Below are 25,766 nucleotides of genomic sequence, written 5' to 3'. Positions count from 1 at the left end.
AGGTGGTCTCATTTCTTTTTTTTTTTTTTTTTGCATGTATCTGTCCAGTTTTCCCAACACCATTTATTGAAGAAGGTGTCTTTACGCCATTGTATGTTCTTGCCTCGTTTGTCATGCGTTAACCGACCATAAAGGCACAGGTTTATTTCCGGGCTCTCTACTCTGTTCCATTGATCTGCATGTCTTTTTTTTTTTTTAAAGATTTTATTTATTTATTTTCTAGAGAGGGAAGGGAGAGAGAAAGAGAGGCAGAGAGAAAGAGAGAGAGAGAGAGAAACATCAATGTGCGGTTGCTGGGGGTCGTGGCCTGCAACCCAGGCATGTGCCCTGACTGGGAATTGAACCTGCAATGCTTTGGTTTGCAGCCCGCACTCAGTCCACTGAGCTACACCAGCTAGGGCATGTGTCTGTTTTTATGCCCATTCCACACTGTTTTTATCACCGTGACCATGTAGCATAGTTTGGTATCAGGTGGTGTGACACCTTCCACTTTGTTATTCTTTCTCAAAATCGTTGAAGCTATTGGGGGTCTTTTGTGGTTCCATAAAATTTTTTGGAATATTTGTTCTAGTTCTGCAAAATACACCATTGGTTTTTTGATAGGAATTGCATTGAATTTGTAGATTGTTTTGGGTAGTAAGGATATTGTAATGATGTTCATTCTTCCTGTCCATGAACATGGCATAAAAGCTTTTGGGTTTTCAGTGATCAGTTTGGTGCTTCTCCTGAGCCTTCACATTTTACACTCTCTGTGCTTTTGGTGCCTCTCCTGGCAGGGAATTCAGGTGCATTTGAAGCATTTCTCCTTATATATTTTCTTCCCAACACTCCTTGGAGCGTGTTCCAGGTTCTCAATTGGCCCAGGCTGCCCTGGGAGAGGGTGAGAGGCCATTCACCTTCCACGTCTACTTCCCATGACCGTTTCTCTGTTTGTGTGTTTGTGCGGGGGGGAGGGGGTGTGGGCAGATTGTGTGGAGTCACGTCAACTTGTCGTTTGTTTCAGCTCAGTTTGCCGGGGAGGACCCCGTGGTAGCTCTGGAAGCTGCCCTCCAGTTTGAAGACACGCGGGAGTCCATGCACGCCTTCTGTGTGGGCCAGTACCTGGAGGTGAGGCTGCGGGAGGCGAGTGCTGCCTGGCTGAGGGGCCCCTCCCTGAGTGTTGACGCTGGGTGGCTCTCCCCGGGGACTGTGGGGGCTGGGCCTTTTGCGAGGTGGGGGTGGGGGTGGGGATGTCACTACGTGGTAAACATGCAGATACTCGAGGCCTTTTTATAGGTAAATTTACATTCATGCATGTTCAGATTTATGATGTATATACTACTCTTAAAACATGACTTTTAAAATTGTTAACTTGTAAGAAATGTAGCCACTCCCACACATAATAAAGAAGTTAACGTTGGGTATTTACAATTTCATTGTAAGCTTATGTAGAAGTTTGGAATAATTTACCATCTTGAAGTTAATGGTGTACCATATTTTGGGGGAAGAACTATCTAGTAGTGTAATTCGTTAGAACAGAAATAGGGCCTTTGTACATATTCCTGAGCAATGGAGTTTACGTACTGGGATCGGCCTTCCAGGTGTGGATCTGGAGGCAATAAAGTTTACTAACTGCCACAAAGGTAGGGCTTGAAGCATTTTATTTGTGATTTGTCTGGTATGACAGGCCAAGTTTAAGGTGATTTTCACGTGAACCCCATCTTTTCTGTTTGAATGAATCTGTTTCCTCCACGTGTGGGCATGGCCGTGCTCGTCCTGTGTGGGTCTCTCTTCAGGGTCTTCATGTAACAACACTTCAGTGTATTTTCAGAAGCGTTGGACACAGTCACTGCTGAGACTTCTACTCGATCCCCTAAGACACGGGTGGCAAACACAAAGCTCGTGGGCCGAATCTGGCCCTCCACCTTGTCTTATCTGGCCCAGCACCTGGCTTCTGCCTGGCAGCACCACCGAGCTGCTTGCCCCTAGTGAAGGAGTAGTTACATTTATAGAATCCTAAAACTGCATTTGGCTCTTTGAAGGCAACCGCAAGGCTGATGTGGTCCCCAGTGAAAATGAGTCCGACACCCCTGCCTAAGGCCTGTTCTAGCGAAGTTGCTTACTTGCTTTGGCTCCCCTCCACCCCCGCAGACCTGAGCAGCCACCGTCCGCTTGCAGGACGTGTACAGTTTTCTGCTCCTGGTACTTCGGCGGGGGGTGTGAGCTCACCGTGACCAGACGTGGGGATGGGCGCAGAGCATCCGCCTTCTTCCTCACGGTCACACGTCTGGTTGAGGGATAGAAGCTGCTGCTCCTCTGGGTTTTGGGTTTTATGTTTTGCATTGGCCGTGTGTCCTCAGGCCAGTAATGAAACCTCTCTTCCCCAGCCCGACCAAGAGGTCGTCACCATCCCAGACCTGGGGAGCCTGTCGTCACCACTGATAGACACGGAGCGGAACCTGGGCCTGCTCCTCGGGTTACACGCCTCCTACCTGGCCGTAAGCACGCCGCTGTCGCCCGTGGAGGTCGAGTGCGCCAGTAAGTAAGAAAAGTTTTATTTTCCGTGGACAGATTAGCGGGTTATTGCAGCTGCGCCTGATGGGCCATTGGAGTAGGAGAGGAAGAATCAATTGGCAAAGATGCTGATGAGGAAAAGAAGGGTAATGGGACTCAACAGGTAATCAGAATAATTACCTGTTGATGTTCACGTGCTGTCGCTGTCTGTGGCAGCAGAGGGAGCCGACAAGTGTAGCGGGGGTCCTGTGTGTGTGCTCCTGCGCACACCCTCTGACGGATCGGCCCCACCCATGGTCGGTGGCCTGCGTGCCCCAGAATCCACGTGCTGTGCATCGGCTGCTCCTGTTGGGAGTCGTGTTCTGCTTGAGCACTGTCTTTTCACCACACTCAAATCAAGTACAGCTTGGGATGCCAGCCTTTGTGATCACCCACAGTAATTAAATTTCTTTCTTTTAAAAAAAAGTATTTATTTATTTTTAGAGAGAAGGGAAGGGAGGGAGAAAGAAGGAGATAGACATCAATGTGTAGTGGCCTCTTGTGCGCCCCCTACTGGGTAACTTGGCCTGCAACACAGGCATGTGCCTTGACTGGGAGTCGAACCAGTGACCCTTTGGTTCACAGGCCTGTGTTCAATCCACTGAGCTACACTAACCAGGACCAGTAACGAAATTACTTATAAGATGGGTTTAAGTTTTCATTGGGTGTTTGTGCATTTCTCCATCCGTGTGTCCACCGACCATCCCATAAGCATTACCGAGTAATTACAGCTGACCCTTGAACAGTGCGGGGCTTCGGGGTGTTGACCACTCACGCAATTAGAAGCCTGTATATAAACTTAAGTCAGCCCTCTGTGCATGCGGGTTCCTAAGCACCCGTTTGCGGGTCAGTGGGAAAAACCGCTGTGTAAGTGGATGCATGCAGTTGAGACCCATGTTGTTCAAGGGTCATCTGTACTGGTGTGTGTCACCGTGCTAGACACTCAGGGTGTCATAGGTGTGGAGTTAGACACACCCCTGCCTTCAGGTGCTTTCTGTGTGCCAACAAGCCAGACATGATAAGCAGGTGAAGATACACAGGGTAGTGGACCAGTAGAGACATTCGTACGTGGCTCTGGGGGCAGAAAGGTCCATAGTGGCAAACCAGGTATGACATTGGAGACTGAGCAAACTGGCATCTCGGCCTTGGGGGCAGAAATGCAGGCCCGTGAGCCGTACTGTTGAGTGGAGCGAGAGGGTGTCCGGGTGTGATGGCTGCGAGGCCCACCCCACCTGCTGTCTGGAGCAGGGCTGTGAGCACTCGGGGCGCCCTGCTGTGTGCCAAGCCTCTTGGGGGCCAGCTCACCCGTCCCCCTCAAAGAGTGGTCAGTCTGTGGGAAGAGAGCCTTCTTCTCCGTCAGCCTGGAGGGCAGGGCTGGGTCGTGTCCAAGTAGAAGGAGGCAGAAGGTGGACGGCTTTGCTCCGATGCTGGTGCAGACTCGGTATCCGCAAAGTGCAACGAAGCCACATGCTGTGGAGCACGATACCCGTGCAGAGTCACATGACCGTCCATGGAACTGGGCCAGATGCGACTCTCGCATACAGACCAGATGACGCTGAATTTAACCTGCTGAGTGGGGCACTTGGGCCTTGCTCTCTCTTCCCGTTAGTTATTTTGGGAGACCGAGCTCAAGGTTCCTTTGTGAATGTTTGCGCGCGTGTCCTCCAGGGTGGCTGCAGTCGTCCATCTTCTCGGGGGGCCTGCAGACCAGCCAGATCCACTACAGCTACAACGAGGAGAAAGACGAGGACCACTGCAGCTCCCCCGGCGGCACCCCCGCCAGCAAGTCCCGCCTCTGCACCCACACGCGGGCGCTGGGCGACCAGTCCCAGGCCTTCCTGCAAGCGCTGGCCGACAACAACATCCAGGATCACAATGTGAAGGTGCACGAGGCCCGTGTCCCTCGGGACTCTGACGTGCGCGCACGCTCGCTCGCTCTCTCTTCCATCAGCTGGGCGATTGGGTTTGTGCGCTCCGGGGGGGCGGGGTGGAAGGTGAGAGGTCGGCTGCATCCCTGGGTCAGCGAGGCCGGGGAAGCGTGGTTGCTTGCGGGTGTGTAGGAGGTCACGACGGGTGGTAGTTTAGGTCTCTCGAGGAGGTGCCAGGGCGGCTGGGGCGTCACCTCCCACTGTCTGCTGTCTCCGCCGCAGGACTTCCTGTGCCAGATAGAGAGGTGCTGCCGGCAGTGCCACCTGACCACGCCCATCACGTTCCCGCCTGAGCACCCCGTGGAGGAGGTGGGCCGCCTGCTGCTCTGCTGCCTCCTGAAACACGAAGATCTAGGTACGGAGCTCGGTGCTCTGACAGTCCTGAGATCTCTGACCTCCGTCCGTGACGTCTGAGACATTCCTCCCTGACCCCTCTCCACCGTCTTTTCCAGGGCACGTGGCCCTGTCTCTAGTGCACGCCGGCACGCTTGGCATCGAGCAGGTGAAGCACAGAGCGCTGCCCAAGTCCGTGGTGGACGTGTGCAGGGTCGTCTACCAAGCCAAGTGCTCCCTCATTAAGGTGGGTAGGGCCCGCGTCTCTCCCTCCCACTCCGTGCACAAGGTCGGTCGCGTGACGGTCTTGTCCTGTCCTGTCTGACTTGGCAGACGCACCAGGAGCAGGGCCGTTCGTACAAGGAGGTCTGCGCGCCGGTCATCGAGCGTCTGAGGTTCCTCTTCAATGAACTGAGACCCGCAGTCTGTAACGATCTCTCCATCATGTCCAAGTTCAAACTGCTGAGCTCCCTGCCCCGCTGGCGGAGGATCGCGCAGAAGATCATTCGAGAGCGAAGGAAAAAGAGAGGTGAGGCCGGGATGGGCGGCAAGTGCCCTCCGGGGCGTGGTGGGTCCTGGGATTGGATTGCCGCGGGTCGCTGGCTGCTGTGCGCCACCCGTGGGTCCCACCACAGCCGGAGCGGGTGCTGTGTGCGGTGACGGTCACATAGGCAAGCCCTGCCGACTCCCCCCAGGCACCAGGTACGGGTGCAACTTTGGGGTCCAGTGTGTTATGATTTGGTCACTAGGACATTGAGGTTGAAAGAGTAAGTACTATGAACTTGATTATACTGATGGGGAAAATGCAATGCTTTTTACCACTCATCTTGCCATTGAGATGTGTGAGGAGGTTTGAGCTTTCAGTTTAGCTTGTCATTCCTGTAAAGAAATGTTTTTCTTGGGAAATACTGAGTTTTCTGATACATGGAGAACTGTTGTAAAAGGAATTAAAAGAATTACTAGGATTTTCAGGAAGCAACTGTGTAGGGATATAGAAAAGACTTTTTGCATTAAATAACCAACATTTGAGTGAAAATACGGTAGACTTCAGTCACTCGTAATTATAAACAAATCCACAGAAACTTCTGATTTGGTCCTTTGGACTCACACTGACTTACTCACAGACGGGCTCACTGAACAGTGTTAATGACCGAGTGTGTGATGGAATTGTGAACAATGATGTTGTGGAAGACTCACTTGTTGTAGAAACCATCCTGCTTGGATTGTTCTCGAGCAAACCTAAACCACAGCAACGTGCCTGAACCCTAGAGATGCCCTGGGTCCGGGGGTCACGGCTGGGACGCTCCCGAGGTCCCTTCAAGCAGGGAGCCAGCATCTTGGCTTTGGGGGACAGTGCTCCCTCCCCAGCTGGTTGTCCCCTGCACCCATTCCGAGCAAATGTTGTTACCTTTTCAAGGTGTCTGATTGTAGGTTCATGTATTTAATTGTTTGATGTTTAGAGCTCTTTCTTTTCTTTCTTTTTTTTTTTTTTTTGAGAAAGGGGAAGGGAGGGAGAAAGTGGGAGAGAAACATCAGTGTGTGGTTTCCTCTCACATGCCCCCTACTGGGCCTCTCACACACCCCCTACTGGGGACCCGGCCTGCAACGCAAGCATGTGCCCTGACTGGGAATCGAACCGGCGACCATTTGGTTTGCAGACCCGTGCTCAGTCTACTGAGCTGTACCCGCCAGGGTACCTTTTTCTTTTCTAAAAAAAACCCAAGTAACACAAACAGGGCTTCACCGGTAGGGCTCCGTAGGACTCAGGAGAGCGGTGGCGCTCCAGGGTGCTGTGGATTACAGAGAAAGGGTGCAGATCAAAGTGAGTAGAAGGAGAGGCGCAGGGAGGGGGGAGTCCCACAGCACCCAGGGCCTGCGGGCGTCCAGGGTCCTCTCCCAGCAGAGTCACATGGCCTGGGCCCAGTTCTCTTGGCAGTGACGTGTAGCGTGAAGGGTGGTGGTGGGGGTTGTCCCCTTCGACGTGCAGGGCCTGGGGGCTGTCTCAGTTACTCGCACCCCAGCCCCCACCCCACCGGCAGAGGCAGGCGGCCCTCTCAGTCACGCTGCTGGCACAGACTCGGCGGTCAGACTGGTGGACGTGGTCCAGGCCACAGGCATACAGAAACGCTCTCCTCTGCCACAACGTGCTCGGGGCTTAGGGCCCAGTCCACGGGAGCTAGTCGGTGGCTGGTGCTGAAGGGACCGGCCTCTCTTGGGCATCTGCAGGGTTGGAGCAAACCCGGCCTGCTGGGTTAGTGTCTCCCTGCCCAGGGGTGTGACTGTGTTGCTGGTTATTTATGTTCTGTGCTGAGAGGAGTGAGACTAAAGCCTTGGAAGGGGCCAAAATACAGAAGCGATGGCACCCGTGACCTGGCACGTTCAGGAGCAGTTTCCCTACTGCCGGAGATGAGCACAGCAGGAGGCTCCAGCCCCCTCGGCGCTGGTCCAGGGTGGGCTCATGGGGGGGGGGGATGCCTGCTGCTTGCCATGCACTGCCCGTGAGTGGGATTGGAGTTTGCAGTTTAAAGTTGCTTTTACAAATAAATCTGAAGAATCATATGTTTGACACATGAAAACTGCATAAAGTTTAGGTGACAGTATTCATATAAGTAAAGTTAGCTGCGTTTAATGGTACCACAGCAGAGCTGAATCTGTGTGATAGACCAATGACCCACAGAGACTAAAATGCCAGTGCCTGGCCCTTTAAGAACAAGCTGGCAGACCCCTGGGCCTGCTCTGGGGCTTCTCCGTGGTGGTCCCCGCTTCCTCTGTCCTGTCCCTCACGTGGGGGGCAGGGTGGCAGAGGACTGTTTTTGGACGCCGTGTGAGAGTAATTGTGACACTTTTGTAGATACTGAAGTATTTGTGTCCTTTACTTTTATGCAAATATAAGTATTTTGTAATTTGAAATTATGTTTAAATAAATGGTTTTTATAACAAATAATGTTTCTAAACATAGTTCCTAAGAAGCCAGAGTCTACCGACGATGAAGAAAAAATCGGAAACGAGGAGAGTGATTTAGAAGAAGCTTGCATTCTTCCTCACAGTCCCATAAACGTGGACAAAAGGCCCATTGCCATTAAATCCCCCAAGGTGAGGAGTTTCCCTGATTCTGAGGCTGGGTGTGTGGAAACGCAGCCCACAGCAAAGGGACCCGCCGGGCCCCTCACCCTGTCCTCCAGAGCTCCCCAGGGTCCCAGGGTCCGCACAGGCCTATTCTGGGTCGGGTAACCGTGCCCCACTCAGGGAGGCTGCCCGCTGGGGCCCGGCCAGCCCCTCCCCTGCAAGGGGGACGGTCCCTCCCACTGTTGGCAGTGTGCTGCTGCATCGCTCACTAATCATCGGTTCATTCATTCGCTCATGGCTGTCCGCTTTGCTTCAGGAACTGCCCGGGTCCCTGAGACTGTTCAATCCTTAACCTCTGTATGCTGAGTCAGCCCTTCCCGTGCCCACAAGCAGGGAGCTTTAAACTTCATTTATGGGCATATTGATGACCTGCTTATTTTTACTCTAAGTTAGTTTCTACATTTAAAAACATTTTCCAACTTAAACCCACGGGCATTTCCATTGTGGTTTTTGAGTCACTGTTTGGGAGCGCGTGATCTCGGCAGGGCAGACCCGGGGTGACACGGTGTTCCTTTCTCAGGATAAGTGGCAGCCGCTGCTGAGCACGGTGACGGGCGTGCACAGGTACAAGTGGCTGAAGCAGAGCGTCCAGGGGCTCTACCCGCAGTCCGCGCTGCTCGGCACGATCGCCGAGTTTGCCCTGAAAGAGGAGCCGGTGGACGTGGAGAAAATGAGGAAGTGCCTCCTGAAACAGGTAAAGGCTCCCGCTGCGAGCACGCTTCGTGGCCTCACGCAGCGCGCGTGGCCCTGACCTGCGCGTGTCGGTGTTCCAGCTGGAGAGAGCGGAGGTCCGCCTGGAAGGCATCGACACCATCCTCAAGCTGGCGGCCAAGACCTTCCTGCTGCCGTCCGTGCAGTACGCCATGTTCTGTGGGTGGCAGCGGCTTATCCCGGAGGGGATCGACATCGGGTAAAGCTTCTTAACGCTTTGAATGTCACGCTATTGTTTTTGGGTTCGTGTGTATTTGTTGAATTTATCAGGGCGCCATCGGTACATAAAATCACGTAGGTTTCGCCCAGACTGGCTGGTTGGGCGTTGTCCCGAAAAGTGAGAGGTCACTGGTTTGGTTCCGGGTCAGGGCCCCTGCGGGGTTGTGGGCCAGGTCCCCGGTCGGGATGGGGGGTGCCAGAGGCAGCCAGTCCGTGCTTCTCTCACACGTTGATGTCTTCCTCTCCCTCTCTTTCTCCCTCTGTTCCCCTATCTCTAAGAATCAATAAATAAAACTAAACTACATAGGTTTCAGGTGTCCAATTCTATCATTTACCATCTGTGTGCTCAGCACCCCAAGTCAGGTCCCCTTCCACTCATACTCCCCCCACTTTACCTTTTCCTGCCTCCCCCCTCCCCCCGTCCCCCCGGTCATCACCACACTGTTCTCCGCGTCCGTGAGGTTTGCTCTCTGCTCAGTCCCTTTCGATTTTTCAGCCAGCCCCCAACCCCCTCCCTTCTGACAGCTGTCATTCTGTCCTCTGTATCTGTGAGTCGGTTTCTGTTGTTAGTTAGTTTCTTCTGTCTGTTAGATTTCTTGATTAAGGAAAGCGGTGGCAACAGTGCACTGTTCTGCTGAGGCTGAACTAGCCTACGTGGCATTCTCTGTCTTTGTTTGAAAGGGAGCCCCTCACGGACTGTTTAAAGGATGTTGATTTGATCCCGCCGTTTAACCGGATGCTGCTGGAGGTGACGTTTGGCAAGTTGTACGCTTGGGCTGTGCAGAACATTCGGAACATTTTAATGGATGCCAACGCCAAATTTAAAGAGCTCGGTGAGTGGTAAGAAAATCTCATGGTTAACAACGGCTGTATTAAAGCTGCCGTTGAAGTTATGTCAGTGGTCACAGTAGTGTCATTTTACAGTTTGGCCCTTCATTACGTGTTGTGGAAACTCGCAGATGCCCATTTCAGCTCTTGGGAAGAGTTGAATAACTTTGTCCATGAGAATGGTCCTCAAAGCTGCTTCAAGCTTTCTCAGATTCTAAACCAAACCTTCAAAATCTGGCAGACGACGCCATCTTGTGGCACCCTAATATAAAACTCTGATGTCTCAACCTTTTACGTGTATTGGTGACCACTGTACACCTTAAAACCTGTATCCAGTATTAGTGCTTGCTTGGCCGGTAAGTCGAGCATCTACAGAGAAATGCTGGGACTGCTTCTGCGGAAGAGAAGTGGACCCTGTCAGATGTGCGGTGCCAGGCGTCAGCCGCCCAGGGGGGTGGAGGGGGCGGGGGTGAGTTTGTAGGCAGACGACTGGGCCCACGGCCACGTGTGCCGTGACGGTGGTGGGATAATGGTGGAGCGACGCGGGGCTCCGTGGTGCCCACGCTCCATGGGACCCTCTGAGAAACATGCGGTTTTAAGAAATCGCTCGTGCCTTCTGCATCCCAAGCACGTTCCCGTATCCACACACAAGAAATTGACGTGGCGCCAATGCTTTTCAGGGATCCAGCCCGTCCCGCTGCAGACCATCACCAACGAGAACCCCGCGGGACCGAGCCTGGGCACCACCCCGCAGGCCCGCTTCCTCCTGGTGATGCTCAGCATGCTGACGCTGCAGCACGGCGCGCACAACCTCAACCTGCTGCTCAACTCCGGCACGCTCGCGCTGGCGCAGACCGCGCTGCGGCTCATCGGTGGGTGCACCGCGCCACGCCACCTCCTCGGTGACGGCGTCACGATTTTGCCCGGCTCTCTCTCTGTTATTTACTTTATTGTGGCGAGATACACGTTACATAAAACTGACCATGTTAACCGCTTTGCGTTCATAAAATTCAGGGGCAGTAAGCGCACCCACAGAGTTGTACGAGCTTCCCCACTGCCTGGTTCTGGCACGTTTCATCCCCCCACAGGAAGGCCCACTCGCATTTAGCAGCGACTCCTGGTTTCCCACTCCTTTGGCTGTTGGCAGCCACAGACCTGCTTTGCCTGGTTTGGGTGTTTCACATGAATGAAATCATACAGCTTCAGCTTTTCGTTTGTGGCTTATTTCATGTAGCAGGCATCAGTACTACAGGCTGAAAAGAATTTCATCAAATAATTTAATTTATCCATTTGTCCATCGATGGGCCTTTGGCTGGTGTCTGTGTTTGGCCACTGTGAGCAGTGATGCCGGGAACATTTGTCTCGGGTCTTTTGTTGGATACCCTGGAGGGAGGCCTCAGGGGCACGTGGAAACCCTGTGTCTATCTGCTGAGGGCCCCCAGACTCCTGCGGCACCGCACCCGTTCATGTCCCCACCAGCCACTGACAGGGCTCTGTTCCTCCACATCCTTGCCAACACTTGTTATTCTCAGGTTTCAGGATTGAGGCTGCCACAGTGGGCGTGAACTAGTTCCTCATTGTGGTTGGATTTACATGTCACTAGTGAGAAATGACGCTGAGCCTCTTTACCCATGGCTGAAGGCCATTTCTACCTTTGTTGGAGAAATAAATGTCTGTTCAGAGCCCTTTCCCATTTTTAGATTTAGTGGTCTGTCTCTGTATTGTTGACTTGTAGGAGTCCTTTAAATATAATGGATACTACACTGTTATCAGTTACATGATTTGGAAAGATTTTCCTCCACTTGGTGTGGTGTGTTTTACTTGGTGTACCGAAGTTTCAAATTTTGATAAAATCCAAAAATTTCTCTCTTTTGTTGGTTGTTCCTACTTTTGACATCGTGTCTAAGAAACCATTGCCAAATTCGTAGTCATGAGGATTATCCACTCCCTTTTCTTTTTTAAGCTTAATATTTTTAGTTGTTATATTTAAGTCTTTGGTCCATTTTTTGGTAATTTCTAAAAACATGGTGTGAGGCAAGGGTTCACTTTATTAATTTTTAAAAATGTTTTATTTATTTTTTAGAGAGATGGGGAGGGAGGAAGGAACAGAGGGAGAGAAACATCCATGTGTGGTTGCCTCTCATGCACCCCCTACTGGGGACCTGGCCCACAACGCAGGCTTGTGCCCTGACCAGGAATCAAACCAGCCACCCTTTGGTTCTCAGGCTGGTACTCAATCCACTGCGCCACACCAGCCAGGGTGAAATTGCCCCTCTTCTTATGTTATCTCCCTTTTTCCCAGTGCTCTAGAGTTTAAAGTCCATCCTCCCAGCTGGCTGCCAAAGGCCGGGGGGCTGTGTCCCGGGAATTCATGCCTGTATCTGCTGCTTCCCATGACCAAGTGGTTTCTCTATCATATATTTTGAAGTCATTTTATGTGTACACATCCAGGCATAATAGCCACAAAATAGTAAGCCACTTAAGAAAAGATCCCCTTTTTTCTAACTACAAATGCAATGTATTCCCAGCTTCCACAGTGCATCTGGCATCTCCAGGGTTAACGTGACAGCAGCCAAGATGGGACCCTGGTGGGAATAAGAAAAGACCATTCCCCCAGCTGGTGTCAGTTTTCTCCAGCCCTGGGAACTGAGTGCCCTGTCTCTTCCCTCTCTGAGGAGAGAGGAACAGAAACTTTACATTTTTGGCCTACCCAAGCCGCCTTCAGGTGGGATGTTTGGGCACCTTGTTCCCCTGCTGGAGGACAGAATAAAGATAAAGGAGTCTCAGGCCCACGTGTCCGCCTCACTTCAGCCAGCAAGGCCACCAGTGGCCCGGGCATCCAGCAAGCGACCTCTGGGTCCTCAGCCCTGATAAGCGTCGGTTCCCACTGACACTCAGCGCCCGTTGTGTACTGAGGATGATTCCATACCCTCAGGGACCAGCCTATCCTCATGCCCGCCCCCCTTTCTTCTTCCTCTTAACAGTGAGGGTTGTTCTTTCCAGAGAGTTCCACCACTGCCATCCTTGTATCAGGGTCCTCGAGACCACCCTCAGGTTCGATGACAGACTGGGAGGGCTCCCAGGACCCCGCACACAGTCACACTCAGAACCGCGATTCCTTCAGCGAGGGGACACGGGGCACACTCAGCTGAGGGAAAGAGCACCGGGCGGGGTCTGGGGGGCACCAGATGCCAGCCTGTCCCAGTGGGACCCCACGGGACGTGTGAGCTGGGACAGCACGTGGGAGGTGCCGACTGCCCGGGACACTCCTCGGGACCTAGTGCCAAGGGCGTCCATGGGGCTGGTCACCTGGGCAACCCTGCTTGGAGGGACCCTGGCTCTGGACCCCAGAGGGGGAGCAGGTCTCAGCTGAGGCCACGTCCTTGGTGCCAACAGTTCAGCGCAGCAAGGCTTCCTGTCACTCAGGGAGTGGGGTGGGGTCACCCTCCTGAGGTCCAGGTTTCCAGAGGCCGGCCAAGGGCCCACTGAGCACGCAGGACTTCCCGAGGATGGCGGTCTCGGGCTGGCTCTGTGCGCTCTCCTCTGCACAGCACCGTAATTAAAGTTTAATTTCTCATGGTTAGACATTTAGGTGGCTATCTTTTGTCTCTTCTAATAAAAACATGCTGAGCATTTTCCTGTCTTAATTACTTTGCCTTTGTATCTTTTATATCTCCTGATATATTGATGAAAAATAGACCGTACTTTGTAGGTTCTTTGACATTATCATTTTCTTCAGTGTTTGTTAATTTCACAACCGTGTGGCGAGGAGGAGATCACGGGTCCTCACGGCTGCTGTTTTCGATGTGCTGACAGGCCCGAGCTGCGACAACGTGGAGGAAGATGCGAGTGCGTCTGCCCGAGGCGCCTCGGCGACCGTCCTGGAAGAGACGAGGAAGGAGACGGCTCCGGCGCAGCTCCCGGTCTCAGGGCCGGAGCTGGCCGCCATGATGAAGATCGGCACCCGCGTCATGCGGGGCGTGGACTGGAAGTGGGGCGATCAGGTACTCGGGGCTGACTCCGACGCAGCAGCGCACGGCCGTCAGCTGCCGCCGGCCTGACCTGCTCTCTCTCGGTGGGTGGAGCTTGGAGCAGACACACCCCTGAACTAGGGATGTGTGTGGTTACCAGGTGACACAGCTGTTGCTTCCTGATGACAGGTATATAGAGTTGAAACGAGAGACTCCTCCCAGCTCCTCCCAGCTCACTCCTCTTCCCAGCTCAACGCAGCGTACTGCGTTGGGGTACCCCACGTAGATCAGGCCTGTGGGGAGTGGAGGCTGTTTTCAGGGAGCTTCCAGGTGGGGGCTCAGGTTGAGGTGCAGCCAGAACCAGGGCGGGGGAGAGCAGGCGAGCGGGTCCATTGTCTCGGTTGGCGTGTCCTGAGCGCTCTTGGCAGGACCCCCTTCCTGCCACCTCTGCATGCCCGGGGCAAGCGCCCCGGCCCAGCAGTCTCGGCGGTGGTCACTGTTCTGTTTATCACTGTAGCACATGGCGCCCGATGTCGGCGAGGTCTCCCAGGTAGAGGTCGGGGGGCTGGTGGCTGCGTCATAACCTCTGTCCCAGCCAAGGGCAGTGCTCTCCTTCCTACTCTGTGGGAGCATCCGTGTCACAGCCAGGCTTTCTCAGCCCCTGCTGGCAGCGCAGCCTGGCTGAGTCGCACTAGAAAGCCGTGTATCCTGGAGCATCCAGGTAGCCCCTGCTAGAGACAGCTCTCACTCAGGAATGAGAGACGGGGCAGGGTGAACCGAACAGCGCGAGGAGACACAGGTGCTCACTCTGGGTTTCCAGGCTGCAAAGCCCTGTGAAGGACTGAGGGGCCTGAGGAGAGGGTGCCAGCATGGCCGGGCAGCCTCGTCCCTGCAGGGGCCCGGGGAGGGAGCGCTCTGAGACGACACGTCTGCCCTGCACCCATCTGGGAACGGAGCGGGGGGCAGGTGTGCGGTGCAGGTCTGTTCAGTGCACGGCGCGTGTTGCAGACCGAGGGCCGTGCACAGTGACTTGGCCGCTCTCCTAGGCCCTGTCTGCGGGACGGGAAAGGTGGGCGCACCCATGTAGCTGATCTTTGTTTTGGCGTCTGCAGGACGGACCTCCCCCTGGCCTGGGCCGTGTGATCGGTGAGCTGGGGGAGGACGGCTGGATCAGGGTCCAGTGGGACACGGGCAGCACCAACTCCTACAGGATGGGGAAGGAGGGCAAGTACGACCTCAAGCTGGCGGAGCTGCCGGCCTCCGCGCAGGCCTCGGCCGAGGACTCGGACACAGAGGACGATTCAGGTGGGTGCCCGGGGGCTGCTGGGTCCAGGGCGGCCCAGCCCGGCATGCCGTGTCTGCGTGCCAGGTGGCCAGCCTGTTCATCTGGGTGAGGGCATGCAGTCAGGACCCCACTGCAGACGGTGCTCTGTGGCTTCAGGCTTGTCTCCAGGCTGCAGGTCACGTAAACCCCATGTGGCTGTGTCGCAGGAGCACAGCTGGCTCTGGGCACTGGCAACTGTACTGGACAGGCCTCTCCTGCTCCCTCAGAGAGAGTGCAGTGGGGGGCGGGGCCTGGCGTGGAGACTGGTCCTGGCCCTGCTTGGAGCCCAGTCAGAACCTGGTCTGGGTCTGCCTCTTCCTCTCACCTGTTCTCCAAGGTCCTTTACTCAGAATGCTGCTTGTTTAGTACGAATGGCCTTGAGACATGCAGAGGTGAGAATTTGGAGTGACCCAGAGAGTTAAGTTTTGTCTAAGGAAGTCCACGGTTTTCAGAGGAGCACTTCATGGCATTTTTCTAGACGGGCCCAAAAGACCCTGGGATGCATGAGTGAAGCGTCCCATGGCTGGTCTTGGTAGGACGGTCCAGGCGGCTGGCCCTGACTTGTAGGGCTCAGGTGCTGGCCTTACGTGCAGCATGTTCAGGCTGCTGACGCGACTTCCCTGGTGAGGGGTGGGGAGCTGAGAGGCTGAGCGCGGCAGAGCAGGGGCGGCGCGCCGGTAGGGAGGGCCGGTCTCTGCGAGTGCACTTGTGGGCAGGAGGCTCTCGGAAGTAAACAGGCGACGCCAGCTCTGTGGGCTCTCAGCATGGCACCTGTGAAGCCGTGTGGGCCCGCCTGGCGGGTCAGCACGGGTTTGCTGTCCCTGCATCTGCCTGCACGGTGTCCAGGCCTGGGCTCCTCGTCCTCCTCCCAGCTCTCCGCCCGGGGCTTCACTCGGGGAAGTGGGAGCCTGCTTGGGCCTGGCTAAGGGACAGAAAGGGGGCCTGGCTGCCACGTGCCCCCTTGTCTGAAAGTCAGGGGCCTGGACAGGCGAGCCTGTGATACCCTGTCCTTGCAGACTTCGTCTTCGTCCGGGGGTGGCCAGCTTGTCAGCAGCCGAGCTTTGAGCTTTGTTAAGTCCTGTCCCTCAGGGAGCGGGTCCTTGGAGTTGTCTCGGTGCTCCTGAGCTGTGTGCTGCGATTGTTTTTTTTTTAAATTTAAGAAACTTGTTTTCTTTGTGGATGGTGAGCACAGAGAGAGTGAAGGTGGGCATTTAGCACACCTGGAATTGCACCTTTGTTATAAAGAGCTCCTTCCCTTTCCAGAGTAAAAAAAGAAGAATCTGATGTTAAGTCCCTTAAAGTACACTCAGGGATGCCTGCCAGTTCGACTTGGAAGTACGGGTTCTGGGTTTTTCTTTTTCTCCAGAAGCTGAGCAGACTGACGGGAACATGCACCCCACGGCCATGCTGCTGACCAGCACCGTGAACTTGCTGCAGACTCTGTGTCTCTCCGCGGGCGTCCACGCCGACGTCATGCAGAGTGAGGCCACCAAGACTCTGTGTGGGCTGCTGCGGACGCTGGTGGAGAGCGGGACGGCAGACAAGACCTGTACGCGGCGGGGTCTGTGGGTGCACCGAGTCCGGGCTGGGTGGCGGTTGTGTTTGTGTGTGTGTGTGTGTGTGTGTGTGTGTGTATGTGTGTGTGCGTGTGAGCATGCTAAGGCACCGTTACAGTCACCACAGACTCAGTAGCTGATTCAATCTGCTCGGGCTGCCATGCTAAAGCACCGCAAACAAGTGGCTGACACAGTGCAAGGGTCTACTGTCTCCCGTCCTGGGGGCCTCAAGTTCAAGGTCCAGTGTCAGCCAGCAGGGCCGGTTCCCTCCGGGGCCTTCAGGGCCTTCGTCCCAGGCCCCCTCCACCCGCTGCAGTGGTTTGCCCACCCCCTTGGACATCCCTCCCATGTACATTTCCCTCTCATCTTCGAGGGGCGTTCTCCCCAGGGGGAGCATCTGTCTCCACACTGCCCTTTGCATAAGGACACCAGGTCCCTTGAATTAGGGTCCTCTCCTCCATGTGACCTCGTCGTAACTTAATGGGTCACAGTTTCTGTGGCTATTTCCGAGTGAGGCCACATTCTGAGGGACACAGACACCTCCCCGGTGCCTCTGTGTGCCCTTTTCTGTCCCTTAGAAGAAGGACTTCTGGTGCGTTTAGGGTCACCCGCTTCCAGGACCTTCGTAACAGCCGCGTGGAGTTTGTTTCCAAATAAGGTCGCGTGCTGAGGTCCTGGATGAACATGGTTTTGGGGGATCCGGTTCAGCCCCCTGCAGTGTTGGAGTGTGTGTGAGGGCTTGGGGAGAATCGGTTAGGAAGTGGGGGGTGAGTGTGTATGTACAGGTACGTGTTTGAGTGCATGTATGAGTGTATACTTGTGAGAGTGCTTGTGAGTGTGTGTGAGTTGGGTGTGAATGAGGGACTGTGAGTGAGGGAGACAGCATGCAGGCATGGGCGTGTGAAGTGAGAATGTGTCTGTAACTGGGTGTGTTTGAGTAAACACTTGAGTGTGTAATGCTATGAGCGTGTGTGCTTGTGGGGTGTGAGTGGACATGTGAAGGTTGGTGTGAATGTGCGTGTGTGTGCATGGGAGTGGGTGGGTGTGATGGTGAGCCTGTGCCCCTTTACGCTGGCAGAGCAGGGGGGCAGGGCCCCTGCAGGGGAGGGGGCGGCCCAGGCCCAGATGGAGGGTGGAGCAGACCGGTAGGGTCTCAGCAGAGCTCAGTTGGATCGAGCTCTCCTGTTAACACAGGCTTCTTATGTTTGGGTTGGCCATTCCGGGTACAGATGAAGTAGAAACAGCATTAGGGGGGATGTTTAAAACACTGAGTATTAAGAAAGATGTAACAGGTGCACTCCCACAAATCACATTATTGAACTGTGAATCATTTTCCCACGACCCGGAAACAGGACATGTAGTTCCTAACTCGTGGGAGTTATTACACGACCTTTAAAGGTTTTAGAAATGTCAGATGTTCCTTGAAATAGCCCAGAAGTCTTCTCCTGCTTCTCTGTCTCACTTTGAACGTGTGAACTTACCGTGCGTTTGCCAGGCAGCTTATCTATTGAAAGGAGGAGCGGGTGAATTATTGGAGGTTGAGGTCGGGCAGGTGACTCTGGAGCGCGCGCGTCAGCAGGCCCTGTCGCCCGCAGCCTCGCCGAGCCGGCTGGTGAGCCGGGAGCAGCACCGCGGCTGGTGCTCGCTGGGCTTCGTGCGCAGCATCGCGCTCACGCCGCACATGTGCGCCGCGCTCAGCTCTCCACCCTGGATCGCCCTGCTCATGCGGGTCGTCGAGGGACACGCGCCCTTCACGGCCGCCTCACTGCAGCGCCAGGTAACACGGTGCCTCCCGGCTCGTCCCACTGGGCGCCACTTCGGGGACCTCGGGGACCGCTGGGAGGAGTGGCGTGAAGGTGCCAACATTGCCGGTTCTTGACATTAGGGGGCTGGGTTCAGCGGTGAGTGCAGAAAAGAATTCGAACCAACATGAAGCAGATTTTTAAAAACTTGGAGGTACAATTGGGTTTGTTAAGAGATTCAGAAATGGGCAGCACCCCGCCTGGCAGCTAGGAGGGCACTCTCCGGTGTTGGTTTTGCAGAAGTGAGGAGCCTAGGTCCTCAATGGGCTTTTCTGTGAGGGGTGAAATCTCATCCACTTCCCAGGGGTTGTAGAGTGAAGGTCTTGAAAATCAGACTAAGAAGAATTTTTTTTAAAGATTATATTTATTTGTTTTTAGAGAGAGGAAGGGAAGGGTTAAGAAAGGGAGTGAAACATCAACGTGTGGTTGCCTCTTGCGCCCCCTACTGGGGACCTGGCCCGCAACCCAGGCATGTGCCCTGACTGGGAATCGAACCAGTAACCCTTTGGTTTGCAGGCTCGCATCCAATCTACTGAGCCACACCAGCCAGGGCTATTTTTTAATTGAATAAGTACGTGCATCTGTAAAGTAGCTCGTTTTTTAATCATCTATGCCATTAATTGACTTGGCTGTGATTTGGCTGTAAAATAAGGAACGTCAGAATTCTCACAGGGTTAATTCCATTATAGGAACAGAAAGGAAAGAGAGAGAAAATAAAATTCCCGTCTCCTCCCGTGTCACATGCTGGTTGTCCTTGACGCTGACCGTTCTGACTCGCCCCCTGCAGATCCTAGCCCTGCATCTCCTGCAAGCGGTGCTCCCGTCGTGGGACAAGACCGAGCGGGCGAAGGATATGAAGGGCCTGGTGGAGAAGCTCTTCGGGTTCCTGGGCAGCTTGCTCACCACTTGTTCCTCCGACGTCCCCTTTCTCAGAGGTGGGCCGCCCGCCTCCCACGTCCTGGTCGGTGGCATCGGCGGGGCGAGCGGGCGCCCCCTAGCGCCCTCTCTGTTCCCTGCAGAGTCCACCCTGCGGAGGCGGAGGGCCCGGCCCCAGGCCTCGCTGACGGCCACCCACAGCAGCACCCTGGCGGAGGAGGCGGTGGCCCTGCTGCGCACGCTGCACTCGCTGGGCCAGTGGAACAGCCTCATCAACAAGCACATCAACTCCCAGCTGCAGTCGGTCAGCCGCGGCTGCGGGGCCAAACCGGCCGACGGGGTGGGTGCCCGGCGTTCGCGCCTGCGCACTGGCCTCCGCGGAACGTTACTGTAATTTAGAGATTATCTTTTTAAATGCTGTGCGTTTTCTCCAGAGATGCATTTTAAAGTGCGTGTTACTGGTGATAATTATTGAAGACACGAGTATAAAAAGTGAATCTGCCCCTCCTGTAAGTGGTAGGACGCAGGAGCTCCCCGGCTCCCGTCCGTCTCACCCAAGCCGTCTGTCCGCCCCAGGCTCTGCTGGAGGACTGCCCCCTGGACTGCGAGAGCCCCGAGGTGGGCGGCCTCATGGCCGTCCTGGCTGTCATCGGGGGCATCGACGGCCGCCTGCGACTGGGGGGCCAGGTCACACACGAGGAGTTCGGGGAAGGCACCGTGACGCGCATCACCCCAAAGGGCAGGATCACCGTGCAGTTCACTGACATGCGGGCGTGCCGCGTCTGCCCGCTGAGCCAGCTGAGGCCGGTAGGTGACTCACGCCTGCTCCCGGGTGGCCAGGCAAAGGGGTTTTCTGTGGGAACCGCGCTCTCACGTCAACGCCGGGCTGCTTGTGGGTCACGGCTGCCCTCTGGAGGCTTCCCAACCACAGGAACGCTGCCTGCCTTTCTCCCTGGTTTGCCTTGTGTGACCGGGATGAGTAGGGTCTGGCTCCCAGGGTTATGAAGATTAGTAGTTCACGCCTTGTTTCAGCCTAAAAGACGGGTGGGGGCAGTGGCAACTTAGCAGGCGCCATGAGCCTCTACATTATTTTAAAATGGTAATTGAAGTTTATTTTTGTTGAGTAGTTCAACTTTCTAAAAAGCCTAAAAATGGTTTATTTAAAACAATGTAGAGCCCTGGCTGGTGTGTCTCAGTGGATTGAGCACTGGCCTGTGAACCAAAGGGTTTCCAGTTCCATTCCCAGTCAGGGCACATGCCTGGGTTGTGGGCCAGGTCCCCAGCAGGGGGCATGTGAGAGGCAACCACACATTGATGTTTCGCTCCCTCTCTTTCTGTTTCCCTTCTCCTCTCCCTAAAAATAGATAAATGAAATATTTTTAAAAAATAACCAACATTAAAAAATTTTTTTAATTAAAAAAATAACCAATGTAGAAAATGCTTTTTGATTGTTTTGTGTGACATGGTTTTTGTAGCAGTGACTGTCATCTGAAATCTGAACTAGAGATGCCCGGGAGAGGGAGGGGTTTGTGTTATCCTCATGTAACCTAAGTTGTATTCTGACTGTGTGTTTCTATAAACATTTTTTGATTGTTTTAGAAATACACATACGTTATATAGTTTACTTAAAATGTATAGAAAATGCCAAAGTAGATAATACCACCCCAATATAAGTTCTGTTGACAAGCTGATAAAAAAAAACTTAATTTAGGTTACATTTATTATACATGTAAACATCTTCCCTTTAGCATTGTCTTTTAAAATGATCATTCTCAGATGTCAGCGGACTCTGGCTGTGTCAGGTCTCTCAGAATTAAGCTTGTGGTTATGTGAGCTTCCGGAACATTCTGCCCGTCCTTGTCCCGGGCCACGCGGTGACGGTTTTCGCTCTCTCTGCAGCTGCCCGCCGTGGCGTTCAGCATCACCAACCTGCCCTTCACAGAGCCCATGCTCTCCGTGTGGGCGCAGCTGGTGAACCTCGCGGGAAGCAAACTGGAAAAGCACAAAATAAAGAAGTCACCCAAGCAGGGGTTTTTAGGTTAGTGCGTGGCCACTGTTGGGGCTTACAAGACCGACGCTGTTGAGCAAAGGCGGGCGAGGGGCCTGGCGGGTGCCGAGAGGCACGTGTAAGGGATGCAGAGGGTGACTCGGTGCTGGCGGCGGCCGGCCCGGTGTATTCTGAGCGAGTGTTTGGGGACGAGTCTGTCCCACCCGCTCCTCGTGCACCCGCGGGGACCTTTGCTCTGGGACCCGCCTTGCCTCACACCTGTGGATGGTGGGCGTGGACCGCCTGGGCTCGAACTCCTGCTTCCTCTCTGGACCCCGGCCTCTCCATCTTCCTCCCCGTGCTCCTGAGTGCTCTCTGGGCCCTCTCCTCCCCGGCTGTCCTCTGCCTGTGGGGAATCCTTGTGGCACCACCCCCAACTCCGGCTCCCCTTGCCCTGTCTCCTCGAGTTCCCGTTTCCCCCATCGCTGTGACGGCTGCTGTGGTGTTGGCGGCGGTGACTTCCTTTGATCCTGGACCTCTAGTTCTCCGCGCTGGCTGGAGGGCGCACGCACCCGTGCGGAGTTCAGCTCACCCTGCCTCTTAGCCGGTCACAGGGAGCAAGCCCATCTGCCCGGGAGTCAAGCTGGGTACCCGAGGGCCACCTGTGCTTCTTCCGTCCCCTGCTGCCCCTGGCCCCCTGTGCTGCCTCCGGGGACTCTGGCCTGGCCTGCCTGGGAACACCACTGTGACAGCTGTGCTCAGCTCCTTGGTTCGCCTGCGTCCCGGGCACTTCCTCCGCCCGATCCCTGGTGGTTTGCGGGCACTGCTCTGTCCTCCAGTTAGACAGAGGCCGGTCTGGGGAGGGCGGCCATCCTGACAAGGAGGCAGCTGTGGGCAGGGAGTGTCAGCCAGGGTGTTCAGGTGGCACCCTGGGTAAAAATTTTAGCCATTTGGGAAACGTTGGACTATACTGAGAATAGCTAACAGTTCTGTGTTAAACCGTTTGTTTAATCCTCAGCCCGGCCCACCGAGGTAGTCGAGTGGGGAGCAGGGAAGGGGAAGACCAGGGAGGCAGGGGAGCGCTCCCGAACCCCCAGTCTCAGCCCTGGGTGGACGAGGCCTCCGTTCCTGATGGCCGTGGCCCGGTCAGCTGGTTCCCACGGGGTGGGCCTTGTTTACACGGCATCGCCGCCGCAGAGAGCAGCGCCTGTACGGGGTGCCAGTTCCCGCTGAGCCCTGTCCTCCCACAGGACAGGTGGACCTGGACCTGCTGAGGAGCCAGCAGCTGAAGCTGTACATCCTGAAGGCAGGCCGGGCGCTGCTGTCCCACCAGGACCAGCTGCGGCAGATCCTGTCCCAGCCCGCCGTGCAGGAGGCCGTGGCCGCGCAGACAGGTACCTTGGCGAGGAGGGCGGGTGCTCCACAGTGGGGAGCTAGAGGTGGCTCCTCAGTGTAGGAGACAGGTGGGCCGCCTGGCCAGGAGGCACCGCACTGTGACCGACGAGGTCACTGCCTTCGAGGATGAAGGTGGAGGGCTGAGGTGGGAGGAGGGAGATGCAGCTTCCGCCTCGACGTGAAGTGTAGACAGCGCAGGGGAGTGCTGGAAACTCGGACTCTCAGGCCGCACCCTGACCTCAGGGCAAGAGCCTGCTCCGCAGCAGGGACCTGCGTTGGTTTGAGGCCTGAAGCCTGAAGCGTGGCCTGGACTCCTTGCTCCTGGGGCTGGCATCGGTGCCGCCCTCTGGTGGCCGTCAGAGGGAACGCGTGCACTCCCTGTGTCTCTGTCCACTGACCTGTCTCTGTGTGTCCACTGACCGCAAGTCCCCTGTGGGAATGCACCACATGTCGAGGCCTGAAGACACGTTTGCAGACACACGTTGCGGCTGCTCAGGTGGCCGTGTTCTGTCTTGAATCCAGAGACGGCCACATGCCCGTTGCCAGGGGTGCGTCCTCGCAGTGGAGTACTCGGCGCAGCTGCTCTCAGTGATGAAAGGCACACAGGCCCGTTGCCATGGGAACACGAACAGAAAAGCACATCGAGGGGTGTCCCTGTTTGTGGTTGGCCTGTAGGTTTATCTGCTCACTGAGACACTGACCAGGGAACTTCAGCTGACTTACTTTAAACTTTCAAAGTGACTTCCATTTTCCATAATGAGCTTTTTGAGCAGAAAAAACCGAAGCCATGAAATATTTTTTGATCATCTGTGGAAAGACAGTGTGCTGAGTGTTATGTGAACAAGACAGTTCTTGTTTGTGCCCCTTACTCTCTGTGGTCAGAGTGGGCGGGGACTCTGACCCGGCCTGCTCTGTCCAAGGCCGGTGCTCCCCGACGTGTGTGCACAGTTCCATGGATGTCCTGGGGACACCAGCAGCCCAGGGTGGGGCGGGGGGGGGGCGCTTTGAAGGGTGTGGCAGACCCTTGGGGCACGAGACCGGGGATCTCTGGTTGGTAGAGGGGCTAGGAGGACCTTGGGTTGTGGATGATTGTGGGAAAAGCTGGAAACTCCCGAGATGTTCTGTGATGGGGGCCCGGGTGAGATGCAGGCTCACGTGGAAAGCTGTGGTGGGACCCACGGGGGAGGGCCGACACCGAGGATGAGCAGTTGGCTGGTGAGATGTAGGGGTGTTTGTAACAAGGGGATCGTGGGGGCAGGAGGATCGCTTCCCTGCTTGGTGAGAAGGTGTCTCCCACGGGAAGCGTGGGAAGTGGAAAGAGGTTCCAGGAGGCATGGACGGTGTGGTCTTTTAGATGAGAAACCTCTGGAAAAGCAGTGAGCAGTCTAGGGCGGCTGATATTTCAGGCTTGTTTCAGGGAGGCCAGTGAGGAGTACCTCTAAGAAAGTGGGAGAGTCCCGTGGGGTGTGGGGCGTGGGTGTTGTGAGTTCACTTTAATGTGCTGAATGGGACGTGAGGCTGACCAGGGGGCAGGGACCTGGAAGGTAGCCCAGCACGGTGGGAGGTCAGGCCCCAGAGCCCTGGGAGCCCGTCCAGCTGGCTGCCATGTGGTCCCTGATGCGGTGGCACTGAGTCGGGTCACAGCCCGAGGAAGCGCCCCGGCCACCTGGTTTGGTCCTGTTTCATGGGGACATATACGTGTTGTCTCTGGCCACTGTCCCTCTTCAGTGGCAGACCATGTGGCTGGAAGCTGTGAACCATTTACTCTCTGGCCCTTGAAGGGAAAGATTTCCAGTTAGAGGGTTAGTGGAAGTTGTCGCCAAACCAACACAGCCAGCCCAGGTGCTGCGCAGAGCTGAGGGGGCTGGGGCAGACTGAGGCGTCGGCCGCCTCTTGGGGCTGCTCAGTGGGAAGCAGACAGACAGAAGGCACCTGACCGTGCTATGAACGAGGGCTGGCAGGGGGAGCCAGGGCTAGGAGCACGCACTTGGGGGGAGGGGTCCCCAGACGGCGGCTGAGCGGTGAGTGTGCGGGGGGCGGGGGGGTGCTCAAGCTGGCTCCAAGGACACAGGTGCCCTGACGAAGGACTGAGCTGAAAAAGCAGGGGGTGGGGACCTCTTCAGAGGCTAGTTGTGGACATCTGGGCCTCGCAGGTTTGCCTTGTCTAGCTCGTGAGGGGACAGAGGTCCTACCCATTCAGCATGCTTGGTGCGTTATCATTAACGCCATGCACGTTCTGTTTTCCGGTCCAGATGATGGTGCAGCTGCGTCCCCGGACCTGGGGGACATGTCTCCCGAGGGGCCGCAGCCCCCGATGATCCTCCTACAGCAGCTGCTGGCCTCGGCCACCCAGCCGTCCCCAGTGAAGGCCATCTTCGACAAGCAGGAGCTCGAGGTACCATGGCCTCCCCGGCGGCTCGGTCCCCTGCACGGCGTTGGGTGAACGTTAGCTGCTTCCTTGATGTAAATGTTCTCGCTCATAGGTTCTTTTTTTTCCCTCTTTTTCTTTTCTTTTCGGTGTCTGTGCCTCGTGTGGCCCGAGGACGGGCTCTGCCCCTGTGGAGCTCGGGGGCCTCCCTGACATGTCGTGGATTTTAATTGACGTGTCACATTGGTTCTGAGTTGTAGAACATCATCATACTAGTTAGAGAGTGGAGGGGTTGGCGTTCAGCCTCATTGTGAATTATTTAAAAAAAGGCTACTAGACTCAGCATGGGTTAATGCTCCAATATTCACAGAGGGATCTTTTGCCAGGGAATGTTGCTCGGGAAGGAGCTCATTTGACCTGTGAGGGTGGCACTGGCTTGCTTGTCCCCTCAGTCCAAAGCCTTTCAGGGACACGCTCCATTACTGCCGGGTTCTGGGCCCTCACCCCCCTCACCCCCCCCCACCCCACCTACCTCTGCACTCCCAGCCGCTTAGGGGCCGGGGCTGTGGGTGCGTGTCCCCAGAGGAGATGACACGTGATCGGGTCTGGGGGTGGCAGCCGTCAGGGCCTGAGATGTGGAGAACTCGATATGTTTAAAAAGCCTTCTTCCTGCTTAATATATAAACAATTCTGGAGAAAATAACGAAGACAAAATAGCTCAGGCGCTCAGTTTGGCAGGCAGAACATGCCTGGTGGAAGTCCTCAGTGGCCAGGGCGCTGCGGGCGGGGAGCCAGAGGGAAGGGCCGCTG

The 25,766-nt window shown here is 55.4% G+C and overlaps 1 protein-coding gene across 4 annotated transcripts in view; it reads left to right on the top strand.

The window, feature by feature from the left end:
• The window catches only part of HERC2 (HECT and RLD domain containing E3 ubiquitin protein ligase 2), a 198,849-nt gene that overhangs the window by 98,058 nt on the left and 75,025 nt on the right, over positions 1-25,766 (top strand). For all 4 annotated transcript variants that reach the window (XM_045824954.1, XM_045824955.1, XM_045824952.1 and 1 more), the window contains exons 25-45: positions 1,004-1,107; positions 2,367-2,517; positions 4,201-4,415; positions 4,683-4,815; positions 4,913-5,040; positions 5,127-5,322; positions 7,753-7,886; positions 8,440-8,613; positions 8,693-8,829; positions 9,531-9,682; positions 10,358-10,549; positions 13,494-13,681; positions 14,761-14,953; positions 16,339-16,521; positions 18,124-18,305; positions 19,118-19,265; positions 19,350-19,546; positions 19,783-20,013; positions 21,106-21,244; positions 22,444-22,587; positions 24,841-24,983. In XM_045824954.1, the coding sequence (XP_045680910.1) occupies positions 1,004-1,107; positions 2,367-2,517; positions 4,201-4,415; positions 4,683-4,815; positions 4,913-5,040; positions 5,127-5,322; positions 7,753-7,886; positions 8,440-8,613; positions 8,693-8,829; positions 9,531-9,682; positions 10,358-10,549; positions 13,494-13,681; positions 14,761-14,953; positions 16,339-16,521; positions 18,124-18,305; positions 19,118-19,265; positions 19,350-19,546; positions 19,783-20,013; positions 21,106-21,244; positions 22,444-22,587; positions 24,841-24,983 (3,464 nt within the window). The remainder of the gene's footprint in view (positions 1-1,003; positions 1,108-2,366; positions 2,518-4,200; positions 4,416-4,682; positions 4,816-4,912; positions 5,041-5,126; positions 5,323-7,752; positions 7,887-8,439; positions 8,614-8,692; positions 8,830-9,530; positions 9,683-10,357; positions 10,550-13,493; positions 13,682-14,760; positions 14,954-16,338; positions 16,522-18,123; positions 18,306-19,117; positions 19,266-19,349; positions 19,547-19,782; positions 20,014-21,105; positions 21,245-22,443; positions 22,588-24,840; positions 24,984-25,766) is intronic.

This window comes from Phyllostomus hastatus, unplaced genomic scaffold (genome assembly GCF_019186645.2).
Source record: "Phyllostomus hastatus isolate PE091 unplaced genomic scaffold, TTU_PhHast_1.1 phas_scaffold_555, whole genome shotgun sequence".
Classification (NCBI taxonomy): Eukaryota; Metazoa; Chordata; class Mammalia; order Chiroptera; family Phyllostomidae; genus Phyllostomus; species Phyllostomus hastatus.
Note: the sequence above shows the minus strand (reverse complement) of the source record. Positions and strands in the feature narration are given on the sequence as shown.